Genomic DNA, 18726 nt, shown 5'->3' with positions numbered 1-18726 from the left:
TCTATATAAAATAGTTTGCATTTACTAATCCCAAACTCCCAGTCTTTCCCTCAACAACAAGGTCCTGCTGTATAGCACAAGGAACTATGTTCAACATCCAGTGATGAAGCATAATGGAAAAGAATATGAAAAATAATATATATATTATATATATGTATATCTGAGTTACTGTGCTGTATAGCAGAAATTAACACAACATTGTAAATCAAATATGCTTTAATGAAATTTTTTAAAAATTGCATGGAGAGCGCAATGGATGGACCAATGAATGGATGTGTAGACCTATGGGCTAAAGGATGGCTGTGTGGATGAATGAATGGGCATGTGGATGAATAGATGGGCATGGGGAGGAATGGGATACTTAAAGGGAAGTAAGGCATCAAGATTTTCCAGCTGATTATCTGGAAAGTGGCTTTGTTATCAATGGATTTTTCAGGAAAGGGAAGAATTATTTTGGGAAAGATGTTGAAATGTGTTTGAAGAATTTGAGATCACAGTGAGGTATTCAGGTTTTAAAACTGGCCTGTTATTAGAAGCAAAAAGCTTCATGACTTTGCTGTCACTTGAGGCACTTTGGCTAATGAATGCATTGCCCTAATGAGGTCACTTCCAGAGTACCTAGGATTCTCAGAAATGTGACTAAGCAAATCAAAATGAATAATGCGTAACTTTAAACTTCTGTGTATTTCCTCTGTAAAGTAGAATTCTTTTTTAAAAAAATATTTATTTATTTGGCTCTGCCAGGTCCCAGTTGTGGCACAGGGGCTTTCATTCTTCACTGCGGCGTGTGGGATCTTTTGTTGGAGAGTGCAGGATCCTTTCTTTTAGGATCCTTTTTTAGATCCTGTTTTAGCAGCATGTAAGATCTAGTTCCCTGACCAGGGATGCAACCCAGGCCCTCCCCCCACCTCCCTGCACTGGGAGCTTGGAGTCCCAGCCACAGGACCACCAGGAAAGTCCCTCGAATTCTTTACTAAGCATAATAAATACAAAGAACCTTCTTTCTAAGCACAACATGAAATGTTGAAAAAGCTGTAGAGAAATCCAAACACCTATCTATAATTAGAATCTTTCAAACTGACCTCCATATATTTATGGTTCATATATTTATGGTTCCTTCTTCAGTGTTAGGATGTTATACCTGTAACCACCCCCCAACCCCCAGCTCTGGTGAGCAGGACAGAGTCATGGTCAGGGGTGACCTAACTCCTCTTTTAGGTCTAGCTGTGGCCATACTGTGCCCTTCACACTGCACATGAGTCAGCTGTAGCGTGGGGGCGCTCAGAGAATGAAGTAAACCACCCCATTTGGCAGAACGGAATCATAGGAGCGGAGTTTCTTATTCCTTAGCTCCCTTGACTCTCTGACCCAAATGAGCCACAGCTGAGACCAAGAGGCAGAGAAGAACAGAGGGTGGCAGTGAAAACAAGGCAGGTTATCCCCAGGAAGGAGGAAGGGGGAAGGGTGTGCCTGCGCTTTCTTACCTGGAGTTTCTCCTTGGGGGGCATTCTGTGCTCAAACCTGACATGATGTGGTGTTCTCCTTCGACAAGGAGACCATTCACGTTTACCTTAGAGACAAGTTGAGATTAGTAACATGACCTCTGCGTGTGTTTGACATCCTCAGACAGCCTTTGAAATGCCATTCATCAGAATCTTTATCTGAAGTTTTCAGTTTGGGGAAAATTCAGGAAATTTCATCCTGACGTTAGGGTTCAGTCCAAGGAATTTCTGTCTGAATATGTACCTCTTACTCTCCCCTCTTATAGTCCAGTAGTTTTCAAATTTCTGTGTAAATGAAGCCCATGGAAACACTTGTTAGACATATGCTACCCTGTAAAATCTGGTGCTGTGTGTCTGGGGTGAGGCCCAGGAATGCCACTGGTGAGCATCTCAGATAATTCTGACATCAGTCTTTTGTGGAACTCATTTAGGGACACATCGTCAGAGTCATATCAGGGTTTCTGAGATTACCTGGGCCCTGTGTGAGGAGCACAGTAGGTGAGAATTTATTGGAGATGAAGGTTTATTTTTTTGTTTGAAAAATAGCATCTCAGTTTGTCCTTACTGTCTTCAAAGAGGGTCATCTCTTAGTCCTTGAGAAGTGGTTCTCAACTGCCACTGCCTTTAAAGATTCCAGCAGCCTTTAAAGACAGTGACGTCCACTCCACCCCATGCTAAGACCTGTAAGGACAGGGCGCCTTAACTGGTCTAAGCTCCTAGATGATTTTCTTGTCTAGCAAGTCTTAAGAATCATGGCCTTTTTTCCTCTTCAGCTTCTGTGTGCATGAATCACCTGGGGATCATGTTTAAATGCAGATTCTGATTCAGTGAGTCGGGGTACCTCTGAAATCCTGCTTTTCTGACAAGCTTCCTGGTGCCGCCATTGCTGCAGCTCGGAGACCACACTGATTCGCAGGAGTTTACAGCAATTGGTAGAGAAATGGGGCTTCCCATTTCCAAAGAATCCTCCTGCCAATGCAGGAGATGCAAGACACGTGAGTTCGATCCCTGGGTCAGGAAGATCTCCTGGACTCTGTTTTTTGATTGTTAAATCAGGGCTTTTGCCTTTTAAGAATTGATTTGTCTTGCTCATCTGTGTCTAGATATAAAGTACTCTCCTTACCCCTTTCTGTTCTTGAAGGTTAGGCTTCACACTTAGACACACACAAAAAACCTTAGATATCTGTTCTTCAGCTAATTAGACTACATCGCCATCTGCTGGCAAGTAAAATGCCTATAGCTCTTTTTGTTTTTTTTTTCAGTATTTTTTTCAGAAAATTTCCAACACTTGGCAGGAAGATACTGAGCTGAACATGGGGGCGGTTTTTATATCTTATTTTTTAAACAATGACTTCTTTTAAACATGTGTTTGTGTGTTAGTCGCTTGGTCTTGTCCGACTCTTTGCAACCCCATGACTGCAGCCCACCAGGCTCCTCTGTCCATGAAATTCTCCAGGCAAGAATACTGGAGTTGATTGCCATTCCCTTTTCCAGGGGATCTTCCCGACCCAGGGGTCAAACCCAGGTCTCCCGCATTGCAGGCAGATCCTTTACCATCTGAGCCACCAGAGAAGCCTCTTTTAAACAGGTGCTTTACAGTAATTGTCTCTTTTTCTAACCCTTCAGGTAGACACATGCTGGGTGTTCTGCAAAGCTTTGGAGGTTGGTGGTATGGCTGTTATTGATGGGATGTGAGCTATGTGAGGGAACAGTCACTAGAGTTAGGGGTTGCGATACCAACTTTAGTGTTGTCTCCTGCAGACAAGAAGAAAGATAAACTTGACTCCTGCGTGATCCCCTTCTCAGTGTGGAAACCTGAGGGCTCGAGAAAGGGCCCGACTGCTCACGCATCTCTCCGCTTTAACTTCAACTCTTAATGTTTTTTGGATGCCCCTGACTCATTAGCACATTTGTGCCTGAGTCTTATGGGCCTTTCTGATGCCTCTCAATGCTTCCTGCTTTCCTACTGGGTCTCCTTCACAAATTTCATCTTCAGTGGCATAGATTATACATGCATGGTTAGGCAGATGTCTTTCTTTTAATTGAGCTGTAGCTGATTTATAATATTATATTGGTTTCAGGTGTCCAACATAGTGATTCAATGTTCTTGTAGGTTAGGCTTCAAGTTTTCCTAAAATATAGGCTTTATTTCCTGTAAGCAGGGGATCTGATTGCTATTTATTCTAGCCAAGCAGTCCTTAGAGTCAAGTGTCCAGACCTTGGGTACTTACACTGTTCAGTGTGAAATCCCAGGGTTCAGGCATGGCATGAGTTGGACCCTTGGATGGGAGTTCCCAGGGAGCTTATGAGCAGGTTATAGGAGGAAAGGATGTTCAGTCTGTGGACAGGCTCATACTGACCGAGTTTGTACCCCTATCCGTGGACAGGCTTTCCCACATCGGGGGCACCCGTCCTGAGTCAGGCCAGGGAAAGTCAACCCAGGTAGGAGGAAAGAGGAGACAGGAGTAACTTCAAATCTGAATCCCCAAACTACTTCTAAGTACTGAACAAACAACCTCAAAGAAGATGTTGTTTTCTACTGTGTTCAACCTAAGCATAAATCAAAAACCACTATTCTTTTTTTTTTATTGAGATATAGTTGATTTACATTGTGGTGTTTCTGGTGTACAGTGAAGTGATTCAATATGTGTGTATTTTTTCCCATTATGGCTTATTAAAGGATGTTGAGTAATAGTTCCCTGTGCTTTACAGTAGGATCTTATTGTTTATCTGTTTTATATAATAGTTTGTATCTGCTAATCCCAAACTGCTAATGTGTCCCCTGCCCCCTTTCCCCTTTAGTAACCATAAGTTTGTTTTCTATGTCTGTGAGTTTCTGTTTTGTAAATAAGTTCATTTGTATTATAGTTTTAGATTCCACATCTAAGTGTTATCACATGATATTTGTCTTTGACTTACTTCACTTCATATGATAATCTCTAGTTCCATCCCTGTTGCTTCAAATGACCTTATTTATGGATGAGTAATATTCTATTGTGTGTATATATATATATATGCACATACACACACACACATATATATAAAATGAAAGTGAAGTCACTCAGTCGTGTCTGACTCTCTGTGATCCCATGGACTGTAGCCCACCAGGCTCCTCCATCCATGGGATTTTCCAGGCAAGAATACTGGAGTGGGCTGCCATTTCCTTCTCCATATATATATATATATGCATTTATTCAGAAAACTAAGATCATGGCATCTGGTCCCATCACTTCATGGCAAATAGATGGAGAAGTGGAAACAGTGGCTGACTTTATTTTTTGGGGCTCCAAAATCACTGCAGATGGTGACTGCAGCCATGAAATTAAAAGACGCCTACTCATTGGAATGAAAATTATGACCAACCAAGACAGCATATTAAAAAGAAGAGACATTACTTTGTCAACAAAGGTCCGTCTAGTCAAGGCTATGGTTTTTCCAGTACTCATGTATGGATGTGAGAGTTGGACTATAAAGAAAGCTGAGTGCTGAAGAATTGATGCTTTTGAACTGTGGTGTTGGAGAAGACTCTTGAGAGTCCCTTGGACTGCAAGGAGATCCAACCAGTCCATCCTAAAGGAGATCAGTCCTGGGTGTTCATTGGAAGGACTGATGTTGAAGCTGAAACTCCAATATTTTGGCCACCTGATGTGAAGAGCTGACTCATTTGAAAAGACCCTGATGCTGGGAAAAATTGAAGGCAGGAGGAGAAGGGGACGGTAGAGGATGAGACGGCTGGATGGCATCACTGACTCGATAGACATGAGTCTCAGTGAACTCTGGGAGTTGGTGATGGACAGGGAGGCCTGGCGTGTTGCACTTCATGGGGTTTCAGGGAGTTGGACATGACTGAGTGACTGAACTGATATATATAAAACATCTTCCTTATTCATTTACCTGTGATGGAATTTAGGTTGCTTCTATGTCTTGGCTATTGTGAATAGTATTGCTATGAAGATTGGTGTCCATATATATTTTCAAATCAAACCTTTCTCTGGATATGTGCCCAGGAGTACGACTGCTGTATCATATGGTAGCTCTATTTTCAGTTTTCTGAGGAACCTTCATCCTGTTGTTCTTAGTGGCAGCACTGATGCACATTCTCACCAGCAGTGTAGGAGGGTCCCTTCTCTCTACACTCTCCAGCATTTATTGTTTGTAGACTCTTTGATGATGACCTTTCTGACCATTGAGGTGATGACCTCATTGTGGTTTTGATTTGTACTTCTCTAATTATTAGTGATGTTGCGTGTCTTTTGTGTGCCATTTCCAAAGGCCCTACCTTCATGTTGAGGGTGAATTTTAGAGAACAGACATCAGTGTATAGGACAAACCAAGGCATCTGGCCCCTTTGATAGGTCTAGGGCCTGGATGTCTAGCTCCTTAGTCTGTAGTGACACTGATGTATCAAAATGTAAGTCCTGTTCTCCCGATTCAAGCACTTCAGGGACTCTCATTTCCTGCAAAACAAAGCCCAAGCTCCATAGCCTATATCAGCGGTCCCCAGCCTTGATGGCACCAGGGACTGGTTTCGTGGAAGACAATTTTTCCTTGGACTGTGGGGCGGTGGGGTTGGAGATGGTTTCAGGATAATTCAAGTGCATTACATTTATTCTGCACTTTATTTCAATTATTATTACGTGTGATATATAATGAAATATTTATATAACTCACCATAATACATAATCAGTGGGAGCCCTGAGCTTATTTTCCTTCAACTAGATAGTTGAGCTCAGGCGGTAATATGAGTGATGGGAAGCAACTATAAATACAGATGAAGCTTCCCTCGCTCACCTGCTACTCGTCTCCTGCTTTGCTACCTGGTTCCTGACAGGCTGTGCACAGGTGGTCTGTGGCTTGGGAGTTGGGGACCCCTGGTCTCTATGAATTAATCTGCAACTCACTTGTGCAGTTTCATCTCCCACCACCTCAGCCTTACGGTCCAAAGACTGCAAGGGATATAGTTTTTCCATGATACGTCTTGCTGCTTCACATGGGTTGTGCCTAAAACATTTTTGTCTACTTCATCTAAAAACAAGTGGTTAACTCTACTCATCTTTCAAGACAAAGTTCAAGCATCATATATAGGAAGCCTTTGTCCAGTCCCCACAGTTGGGCTTTGAGTATCTGCACTGGCCACTCATGCATTTCAGTTGGCATCTTCAACATAGCATTGACCATCTTTAGTGAGTGAGTTTATTTTGTGTTGAGCTCCTGGGTGCGCACATGGGTACAGGTTAGGAGCCTAACGCAGATTTATTGCATAAATTCCTTTGGGATTGTTTGGGTTAAGAGATTTCTTCACCTCTTCCTCCTGCTGTTAGATTTTCCTCAGATGTTTCTTATGGACAGTTCTTTTCATGATCTAGAAAATATTTCCATGATATAAACCAAAGTTTGCTTAGTAGCATAGACCATTTAGCCTTATATGAGAATTTCAGTGCTTGATGTGCTGCTGTTTGAACTGACCCATTCTTAGTTGATTCTTTTTACCCCCAAATTACTATATTCTATGAATAAATCAGAGAACTTCCTTTTGAGAGCAAGAATCTTCTCTGTCTCGTCCATCTCCTGATTCCCTTACCTAAAACTGTACCTGGCCCTTAGTAGGTGAGTGGATGAATACTGCTTGTTTCTATCTAGAAAAGTGTATCTATTTTCATAGATAAAAGTGTATCTATTGTCTATGATGTCCCATTTTGTTTCCTGACACCTAGAGCTGGAGAGAACAATGTTTTAACATTCCGTAGGAATATCCAATCTCACAATATCTTAAAAAAGATTGAGGTATTACAGCTACAACCTTGAGTATGAGAACACTCTTCAGAGTGTATTAGAATTGATGTATAATAGCCTTTTTTTTAATTTAGAGAAAACTAAAAAAAAAACCTCTTGCCCAGAAATTCAGCTTTTGCAAGGCATATAGCATGTGATGACTATGAGAGTATTTGGAACCTGCTAGTGAACTGTGTAAATGATGGAGTAGACTTAATCTTGTCTGTGAGAAAGAAAGAAATCACCCTTTTCCTGGTGAGTTAGTACTTGTCCACCCATTCAATTCTATTGAATAAATTGTATCTATTAAAGCCCTAAAGTAGCTCATCCTAGAGGTAACAGCAGAATTAATAGACCTGACTTGAATGTGTGCTAGGCTTCTTTTCTTTACCCACCAAGATTGACTTAATACAGTGCAATGCGTTATTCAGACACTGACCATTTTCGCAAACGAATATATTTTAGAAAGGTTACTGAAGAGTTGACTCATTGGAAAAGACTCTGATGCTGGGAGGGATTGGGGGCAGGAGGAGAAGGGGGCGACAGAGGACGAGATGGCTGGATGGCATCACCAACTCGATGGACGTGGGTTTGGGTGAACTCCGGGAGTTGGTGATGGACAGGGAAGCCTGGCATGCTGCAATTCATGGGGTTGCAAAGAGTCGGACACAACTGAGCGACTGAACTGAACTAAACTGAAGGTAAACGCTTAAGGGCAGCCTTGTGTGTTTATGCCAGTCACCCCTGCTCAGTTCCAGAGCGCCTCATTCCAGTAGACTGCATTGTCAGTGGCGCCTCCTAGAAGCATGGGGTGCAAAATTTACCAGCCTTAAAAAATAATCCTTCTTCAAAAGGATAACTGTAGACAGTTAGGTGTTCTACCTCACACAGAATGAGCAAAAACCAAAACAGTGTGAACACCCAAACCTTTTAGAGAAATTTGAAGATTGAAAAAAACCTTCTCAATGCTTCTTATTTGTATTTTTTGAAAGGTGTTAATTACCTAGTATTATATGTGTAAGAGAAGCTGAAATTGAAATGCACACTCTACCAGAGCCAAAGGTGACAAGAAGGGAGTAATTAACATTGACAATACACATTGCCCTAGGAATCTAAAAGTGAAAATTTAATTTTCTAGCAAGTCAGTTGGAATTTTTTAATAAGCCAATCGGTCATTAAAATGACTCTGGTGTTACCTATGAAACATAAAAGATTACCTGAAATAATCCCAACTGACTTGATACCAAGCTCTGGTATGGAAAGAAGAGAGCAGTCTAGTATTTAGTTACCATTATATATCTAAACCTATGTTTGAATTTTATAGGAAGGGAAGCATGTCATTTGGTGAAACTGAAGGATTGGGTTAGTTGTAATAATTAAGGATAGAGTGTTATTCCTAAATTTATAGCAAGCACACGATAAAGCAGAACTTTTAAATTATAGGTTTGGATGAGATGTGGAACAAAAAGACCTACCATGGCCTCTGCAACAACTGGCATAACAATGTGATAATTATAAACTACACTTTAGCCCTCACACCCTCAAGTGTAATTTAATGAATAGATTAACAAGGAGCAAAAAAGAAAGGGACTAACATTTACAAAGGCCTATTTTGTGCCATGGACTGTGCTGGATATGTAACTATTACTGATTCATTCAATTCTCATAATCACCCTGGGAAGCAGACACTGCCGTATTTTACATGCTGAATTTCTACAAGATTATAAATGTTCACAGTTACCCAGTTAGAACATCCAAGTTAGCTCTGACTCAAATATTGTGCTATTTCTACTATAATAGGATGACTCTCAAATACAGAATATAAGAATACAAACAGGAATATTTTTAAGAAAGAGCAATTATGATAGCTAGTTAAGGGACTATAATTAGAAGCAACAGATGCTGCCCAACCAATCAAATATTATTTGCTGTGGTTGATAGTGATCTAAAGTGAGGCACCCTACTCAATTTTAAACCTCTTTTGATATTGCCTAACCTCTTGGACTGCAAGGAGAGCCAACCAGTCCATTCTAAAGGAGATCAGTCCTGTTCATTGGAAGGACTGATGCTAAAGCTGAAACTCCAATACTTTGGTAACCTCATGCGAAGAGTTGACACATTGGAAAAGACCCTGATGCTGGGAGGGATTGGGGCAGGAGGAGAAGGGGACGACAGAGGATGAGATGGCTGGATGGCATCACCGACTCGATGCACATGAGTTTGGGTAAACTCCAGGAGATGGTGATGGATAGGGAGGCCTGGTGTGCTGCGATTCAAGGGGTCGCAAAGAGTCAGACACGACTGAGCAACTGAACGGAATGAAAAATTATTCTTTTATTGTTTTTCTCAATTCACTTTAGGAAATGACCTCTAGAAGTGCCTTGTATTTGCCATGATGACAGCTCTATAAATGTTGCAATTACTCGAGACACTCCAGAAATGATTTTGAGAAATAGATACAGGTATAGACATGGAAATTGAAAAATATCAAAGTAAGATTTGGAAACACCATATATTATAAATAATGGGGAGCCTGAGATACTTTTGCTGTGGTTAAAAACATTTATTTCAAGAAAATTATATATAGTTAATACTGTCCATATTTCATATTATGCAAAGACCCTAGTAATCTGCACAATAAAATAAAAATTAATGTTAAATTGCATAAGTTGACTAACTTTCCTATGTGGATTTTCATGAATTAAATAATGATGACACAAGCTAATAGGGCTCAGTCATTAAGCACTTACTGCATGCCATCCACAGTGTATTTAATCTTTGCAACAGGTCTGTGAAGGGCTTCCCAGGTGGTGCTAGTGGTAAAGAACTCCCCTGCCAGTGCAGGAGATGTAAGGGACACAGGATGGATCCCTGGGTTGGAAAGATCTCCTGGAGGAGGAAATGGCAACCCATGCCAGTATTATTGCCTGGAGAATCCCATGGACAGAGGAGCCTAGTGGGCTATGGTCCAGAGGGTCACAAAGAGTTGGACACGACTGAAGTGATTTAGCACACAGCACACTGTGAAGTAGGCGTTTTTATCTCTGCATGGAGAGCTGAGCTTAATGAAATTAGAGAAATTGCTCAGAGTTACATAAGTTAACAGCATGTATGTAGGCATTCAGCCTATGTATAGAGATGGCCAAAACCCATGAGTTTTAACTACTATTCTATACTGTTTGATATTATTTTTCAGAACAGGATCTATTTTTATTCTTTAAATGAGGAGCTAATATTTGGAAGCCTCTTTCTATTATTGTCTTTTGTTGTTGTTGTTACAGGGAACCAAAGTCCTACAGATGTTCATGTGGTACCTGAATCCACGGCAAGTCTTTGACCTTTCTCAGGAAGGACCGAAAGATGCGTAAGTCTGGAAATACCCTCTGTGGTTCATACCGTTTCAGGCGGGTGAGATCTTTCTATTTTGGGGTCCTGGTTTATTATTTGATTACGTTGTGAAGTATTTTCTGTCTTTCATCTACTTGCTCACCTCTACTACTCTCCCTCTAAAACTTCACCTGATGTTTCCCCTCTTCGCTAAGTTTCATTCAACGCATATCCTGTGTGTTACTAACTCCTCGTGTGTTTGTTGCTTAGACACATGTAACTGTAGATAAGGGGCAAGTCTGAATTGAGAAAGGATCCATCCTTTTTCTACTTCTGCATGTATGGCTTTGGAGATGTACCTTAAGAGGAACAAGTGTATCTTTGTGGAGAATGGCCATGATCTGTTTATGAATGTGTTTGTTTATTTGATTTAGAGATTGTGTGTAGCATCCATGAGCACTTGTGAAACTAGTGAATTGATTATACCTGTAGATTCCATAGCAGAGTAGGGGAGACATTCTAGTTCCTGTTTAATCCCTTGTTTGGGCCTCTCAGAAATTTCATTCTCTATTTTTTGTTGAAAGGGGTGGAAAATAAAGTCTAGTTGTAGGTGACATGTATCTTATATCTTCCTTTTGGTGGAAGGGTGTATGGTAGGAAAGAGCCAGGGATGTTTCTGCTGTTGTCTGGTTCCCTTTTGAAAACCCATCTGTAAGATAGTTCAGATTTCATCTGTTAAACCTTAGAGCTAAAGAGATACTAATTACTTTTCAATAAGTAATATCAGAGGCAAAGAAGCACTCAGATCATTTCTGAGAATTTATCAGATAATTTCTAGAAAAATAATATTCCTCTATGAAATGGGTAAATTATGCATTTTAAGCATGCAGGAGGACATTAATTATGAAAATTAATTTCTGTTATCATTCTTCTAATCTATGAACTTCTTTGCCACTAGAGTTTGCTATAAGACTTCTATTTTTTTAATAGAGTACATCATTCTATTATACATTCTATTACACATCTATTAATACATCTGCATTCAGATCTATTAAAGCAAATCTACAATCCTGGGTTTTGCCCTTTTATGTTTACTTTTCTTAAGATTTTATCATTTTCAGTTAGGCCTTAGGTAGATAACTTCATAGATCACCATAAAGAATATGGCAAGACAGAAATTGTTTTCAGGCAAAATGTCATTTGATGTAAATAAGGTGATGTTTCTGGAGTAGAGCCATTAGAATCTTCACTTCAGCAGACAGTTTAGTAGGGGAAGTGTCATTGCATTTTCTTCAGAGACAACAGGAAAGATCAATTTTCAAGAAGACAAAATCAAAATAAAGAAAATTCGGTACATCTTCCCTCTTTGGGCTGAGAGGTATAAATGGAGGTTTTAGTATTAGCGAGTGAGTGGAGTTGTGGGTGCATTTGTAATAATGCTGGTGGGGTGTCCCATCTCTCTGAAGAAGGTTTTCTAGGGTTGAGAGTGGGAAGTATAAGTCTGAAAAATAAATAGATCTGAGGAAAGCTAATCAAGTATAAGGAAGAGACTTATAAGGACTATTGATCAATGATGGTTTTCTTTGAGAAAGGAGAAGGAGAATGACTGGAAAGAAAAAGAAGGAAGTTGACACTAATGAGGGAAATAATGTGAGTTGACACATTAATAGGAGTCATGGGAAATAAGCGCTAGGAGTTCCAATACTGGCCACTTAAACACGGTGTTGGCTGCCAGCCTCTAATCTGATTGGCCAGCCTCTAATCTGACTGTTGGAGTCAGTCCTATTGTGATCACTCAGATCGAGTCGCTTTGTAACTAGTTTTGAAGGTATTACCATCCTCATAATTATACATTCTCTTCACCTGCCCCTCCCCCTCTTTTGTGCTGTGTGTTGGAATAATGCTCTCTGCAGTGGCCAGGGACAGGCTCTTTTGTTAACTTTTTCCTGTTTCCTCCACAGGCTTGAGTTGTATAGGAAGGTACCAAACCTGCGGATTCTGGCCTGTGGCGGGGATGGAACGGTAGGTCCTTGAAAGAGAATCCGGCTCTCTTCCTTGTTTCTTCCGTCTGCCATTTGTTCTCCTGAAAACATGTGTCTTTCTTCTTCCCACCTCACAGTCTCTCCAGTCCCCTAAACAGGGGCCCCTGACCTCTGGGATCTAATACCCGATGATCTGAGGTGGAACTGATATAATCAGAATAGAAGTAAAGTGCACAATACATGTAATGCACTCGAACCACCCTCCCCCCACCCTGGTCCTTGGAAAAATTATCTTCCATACAACCAGTTCCTGGTGCCAGAAGGTTGGGGACCACTGCCCTAAAACATTTGTCTCTTATGTGAATCCAAGCCCGTAAGGGTTAGGAGGGACTCTTGTTATTGCCCTTAAGGATTCAGTCTTGGTCTTTCTAAATTCTGTTTCCCCCTCTCCTGTCCTGTGTCTCTCTGATCCACAAAGTAAGGATCACTAGAATGAAGATCACTAGATCACTAGAATGATCTTATGATCACTAGAAGTGATCTTCTAGCCAGAGCACTAGAATGAAGATCATAGATGACTAAATGATTTGTAAAACAGAAACTGACCTATTTCCAGATATTATTAATAGTTGGTCACAATTCTGGAAGAGAAATATGCATACACAATTGAATTATTGCTTTTTTTTTTTACTTGTGGAAATAAAAGTTAGAATATTGACCAACATTTTGTCTTAAAGATCACAGTTAATCCTCTTTGGAGTCATTTTAGGAGAAAAGATGGAATTGGGCTGACGTTTAATATCACGAGTGTATTTTCCCCAGTTTGTCTCATCTGTTTCTCAGTTTGCCCTCTACTTATGTTGCTATATTTAGCAAAGGCAAATAATTGAGAATGGTGACATTTAGATTTTGCTGTTCAGTATCTTTTCTTCTGTATTTAGAGTCCGATCTCATAGGATTTTATTGTGAACTATCTTTGGCTTTTCTCTAATTTTCTTAATTAGAATGTTTTATTCTCAAAGGTAGCAACAGAATCTTCTAATTTTATCTCTCACAGCACGTGAGCACTTAATGCTGTGCTGAATACACATTATATACTAATAAGCACAACCAGAAAGAAATTAAACAGTGATTCCACTAGTCCTTTAAGATTTTCTGCAGAGAGGAAAACAATTTTCAGTTGAGAAAATAGTTTTTACTATTCTTTGAAACTCTGATACACATTATTAGCTTATAAAATTCATTATAAAGTCTTAAAGAAGCCAAACCTATTTTGCTTTGTTTAACCTGGTGCTTTCCAGAATGATTTGACTGTTGGGATACTCCTGGTATCCTGAATTCAGGGTCCTTTCTCTCTCTCAAATGACAATTACCTCAAATCCGTGTTGGCTGCCTGTGCCATCTTCATATCTTGGGCTTCATCATGGACTGGCTGTTCCACCTTCCAAACTTCCCCTTCTCCCCTGAGTCTCTCATCACCTCTCTCTGCCCACCCCCAACCCCCTCACGGCTTTTTTCCCTCTATTCAGCAGGTATGTGTAGAAAGCACTGTTCTAGGGTTTGTGGTATTGACGAGAAATGTTTGGAAACATGGAAATTCAAAGCATAAAGGAAAGAGAAAGAAGAGCCTAGTCCAGACACATGTGAAACATTTGTAATTATGGAGTCAGAGCTGAATTTCAATAGAAGAGAAAAAGATCGAAGGAGAAGGACCATCAGTAGTCTTATCAAGGAAAACAACCCCCAAAGAAGTTTCAAGACAGACAGTAATTATATTATTAAGAGACTGAAGGATTAGTATGGATTTGGAAACTAGGAGATAACTGGTGGTTTTCAGGAGAATAGTTTTAATAGAGTGCCTGGCACACTTTAATAGACAAAACCCAGAATGAGAGATTTATTGTTGTCGCTAAGTTGTGCCTGCCTCTTTGCAGCCCCATGGACTGTAGCAGGCTTCCCTGTCCTTCACTATCTCCTGGAGTTTGCTCAAACTCATGTCCATTGAGTCGGAGATGCCATCAATGGGACAAAACCCATAATGAGTGAGATTCAGTACCACCCTAATGATTTCTGAGCTTCCCTGGTGGCTCAGATGGTGAAGAATCCACCTGCAGTGAAAGAGTCATGGGTTTTATCCCTGGGTTAATAGCAACCCACTCCAGTATTCTTGCCTGAAGAATCCCATGGGCAGAGGAGCCTGGTGGGCTACAGTCCATGGCGTTGCAAAGAGTCGGGACACGATTGAGCAACTAATGAGCAACACACATAAGGAGTGTAATGAGCAGATCCAATCACAGTGTTGAATTTCTAGAAATACTTTCTGGTATCATTAATGTCACCTTCTTGACTCACATACTACCTGGTTCTCCTACTTTTGTTATCTTTTCTAGCATCTCTTCTTTAAACATACCATAATTAGGTATCTTTTTGGTATCTTCCAGATACCATAATTAGGTATCTGGAAGACCTAGACCATAATCTAGGTCTTCCAGAAGCCTAGATGTAACTTCTCATTTATGTTCTGGGTGCTTTTTCCTCCCTGGTACCTTATCTATGATCCTAGCTTCAGTTTTTACATCCTTCTACATAGTTCACAACTGCAGTAGACATTTATATGTACAACAGCTATGAAAAGTGGTATATTTCCCTTAGAATTGACACATTCTTTTGAGCTAATTATTTTTGTCAGTGGTAACCTCTGTAGTCCAATCATGTAGAATCAAAACTTTGCATATCTTCTGCTGCTGCTGCTAAGTCACTTCAGTTGTGTCCGACTCTGTGTGACCCCATAGACGTCAGCCCACGAGGCTCTCCCGTCCCTGGGATTCTCCAGGCAAGAACACTGGAGTGGGTTGCCATTTCCTTCTTCAATGCAGGAAAGTGAAAAGTGAGAGTGAAGTCGCTCAGTCGTGTCCGACTCTTAGCGACCCCATGGACTGCAGCCCACCAGGCTCCTTTGTCCATGGGATTTTCCAGGCAAGAGTACTGGAGTGGGTTGCCATTGCCTTCTCCATGCATATCTTCTACCTTATGTAAACCCAGATTTGATTTTATTTTACCTTGTCAAAACAAGTTGTGCTGTGAAAGGTATCTGGGGTTTATGACGTGTTTATCAAGGTACATGATTAACATTTTTAATTTGATCAGTTTAGAATAAGAAACTTTTAATTTTGAGCATTTGTTTGAAGGAGAGGCCTGCTGATGGAGTCATGAAGAGAAACTCTTGGCTCTTGGCAAATGAAGGATAATTCCTGAGTGCCGGGTATATGTTTGACATCAGGTGCTCAGCCTTCATTTAGTGAGTATGTCTATCACTGTAGAGGTTGTCAGAATTTTAAGTGACAAGGCTCTAGGAAGAATCAGAAATGGAATACTTTTGACTGGTTGGGATGATGATATGTTAATCCTTAATCACATCAGTTTATATACAAAGTATTATTTGATATACAGACATCTTGTATTAATTTGGAAAAAAGTTCTTAGGCTTCAGTATGAGTTACTTTAATTTGATGCTGTTAAAAAGTACAAAGGCATATACTGCACTTGGAAGAGGAAGAGATGCTTGTGCCACCGTTGCTGTGGCTTTTGGCAAGTTCCTTAACCCCTTCTGAGATGTTCTAAGTCTGAAAACAGACACATTTGGATCCCTCAGGGTCTTCACAGCTGTAGCGTTGTATTAGTATAGACCATTGGCGTTCAGGAGAACTATTATGTAAGCTGCAGTCTTTAATTTTAAGTTTTCTAGAAGACACTTAAAAAACTAAGAAGCAGGTGAAATTGATTTTATAATATATTTTCTTTAACCCAGTATATCCAAGATGCTATCATTTCAACACACAGTCAGTGTAAAGTTACTAATGGGATATTTCATGCTCAGTTTGTATTGTCTCCAGAACCAGCCTATATTTTAAATTTACAGCGCCTCCAGTTTGGATCAGCCACATTTGAGCAGTCTGTGACCACACCTGGCCAGTGGTGGCTGCGGGGGACAGTGCCACAGTTTCAGGCTCTTTGTAACTGGTTTACAGAATCCCAAGATGGTCACATAGTTGCAGGTATCCAGCGGGCTGGTCCCATCTTTGATCTCTAGGCGGAGAGAAAATAACTCAGAATGATCTCAAATCTTCATGTTTTAAACTAGACATATTCTGTCTTTTGTCATGGGGTAGATTTGCATTCTGTGCTTTCTGTGACCACATCTCCAGCCATCAAACTCCCCATGGCTGCTGCTTAACTATCAAGGAGTCTGTAAACTGAGACACTGAAGTCACAGGTCCCCTCCCCTCCTTAAGGATCCTTAAGGTGCAGTGTGATCTGTCATTACCCTGTCCTTGGTCTTGATGAACTGAGCTGGACCCAAAGGTCCACCCTTAATCCTGTTGATGTCTTTCCCAAGGGCTGGAGTTAGATGGACTTGAACTACAGCATGCTTATTTCTGGTTCAGTTGGCATCCCCAGGTGAGGATACATGCTAAACAGAAGGCACGCCCATGCCCTGGCTCACTGCAGCCGCAGAACAGGGAAAAAAGGTCTGTTTCCTTCTAATTGACAGGGCAAGAAAATTGTTCCACATGCGTCTTCTCTCTCAACCTCTCCACATCCCAGACTCTCTTGAGAAGCAGCGCATGGTGTAACCTCAGTTGTCTTCATGCCAGTGAGAGAATGGACAGCCTAAAGTCTACATTGTATTAAAAAAAAAAAAACAAAAACTCGTATTTTGGCTTTTTTCTCAATCCTTTAGCGCTGATTTTAAACATTTATCTTACCATAGAGTGACTTTGTAAACTATTAAGTGCAAATATAAAAATATCAAAAGGACAAATGGCAGTGTACATGCTAGGAAGGGAACCTAGGTGTCAAATGCTGTCTTTGGATGGTCTTTCAGGGTGCAGAAACGTTCCCCTCGTTCTTTTGATTTCTTCATATGAGAATCCTTTACTCTTCTGCCTGCAGATAATATGAGGAAAGGCAATTGTGCACCCGCTCTGTTCAAAGAAAATGTCAATTCACGATCCTGTTCGCCGGCCCCTCAGTCCGTTCTCAAGCTAGCATATTGCTGAATGAAAACTGCTCCGCCTGCACTTGGGAAATTATCTGGCGATAGTTATAGCTGAATGTGGCCAGGAGGTGGCAGCATCGCGCAACTGCTGCGGCCTCTGGGCTGGGCTGCTTTGCTCAGGGCTGAAGCCGGGGACCCTGGTGTGCTAGGTCTGTCAGCCCTGCTTTTCCTAACATGAAGGCAGGAAGGAGCTCTGCTACCTGGAACATGATTCTGCCCATTCTTCAGTTGGGATGGGAAATATGCTAAGTGTCCACTGCTGCAATTAATTAAGTTTAATTGAAGAGGTGCTTGTGGAGATGATTTGGGGTAATGCAAAATTCTCTACAAACACAGTCCTGCCCACAAATATGCATCTGGACTTCCAGCAGGAGCAGGGTCCTGGGTCCTGGGAAGGGAGAGCTGCTGATAACAGACTTTAAGACTTTTTATATAGTTTTGTTCTCATAGGGGCAGAGACATGGACTATTACTGAAGATCTTTTATGCCTCCTCTCTTGTAGGTGTATTTGTTCTGTAGTCTCTCCCCACCACTGCCCTGCCCCTTCTACCCCCATCCCCTGTCTCTTTCACCTTTCTGCTATAGTACAGCTTGGCTTTTACTTTTTTTGATAGTCTGTGAAAGACTTTGTGACTTGTTGGCAGTCAGTGTTGGGATCGATCTGTGAAATTCAAGGCTCAACTTTGAAGTGGAGAGACAGGAAAAAGGTATTTTGCTTCTAGGAAACTGGGCTTTTATGGATGAAGTAAAGAAAAAGGAAGAAAAATATAGCTTAAGGCAGAGCAGTAAATGTTAATTTTAGGGTTTCCTATTTGTCAGGCACCTGCTAATCAATGTCTTTATGTCATTTAATTGATAAAATGCCCATATGAGGCAAGTACTGTTACTCCTTTTTAAATAGGAGGGAACTAGGTTAACTGACTTGCCTAAGCTCACCTGGCCAGTATGTGAAAGAGCCAGGCTTCTGACCCAGCAAGTCTACCCCATCTCTGTGCCTTTCCTGGGTTATGTTCCCTTGTGGGAGGTGGTTGTTGGGTAGTGATGATATAGCTCTTGGATGAGAAACATTATCCAAGAGTTGTGT

General features: G+C 40.9%; 1 protein-coding gene across 18 annotated transcripts in view; it reads left to right on the top strand.

Moving 5' to 3' along the window:
- DGKI (diacylglycerol kinase iota) overlaps nucleotides 1-18726 on the top strand; it is a 502019-nt gene that overhangs the window by 263129 nt on the left and 220164 nt on the right. For all 18 annotated transcript variants that reach the window (XM_044946917.2, XM_044946916.2, XM_044946915.2 and 15 more), the window contains 2 exons: nucleotides 10556-10638; nucleotides 12563-12623. In XM_044946917.2, the coding sequence (XP_044802852.2) occupies nucleotides 10556-10638; nucleotides 12563-12623 (144 nt within the window). The remainder of the gene's footprint in view (nucleotides 1-10555; nucleotides 10639-12562; nucleotides 12624-18726) is intronic.

The sequence above is a fragment of the Bubalus bubalis genome, chromosome 8 (genome assembly GCF_019923935.1).
Source record: "Bubalus bubalis isolate 160015118507 breed Murrah chromosome 8, NDDB_SH_1, whole genome shotgun sequence".
NCBI lineage: Eukaryota > Metazoa > Chordata > Mammalia > Artiodactyla > Bovidae > Bubalus > Bubalus bubalis.
Note: the sequence above shows the minus strand (reverse complement) of the source record. Positions and strands in the feature narration are given on the sequence as shown.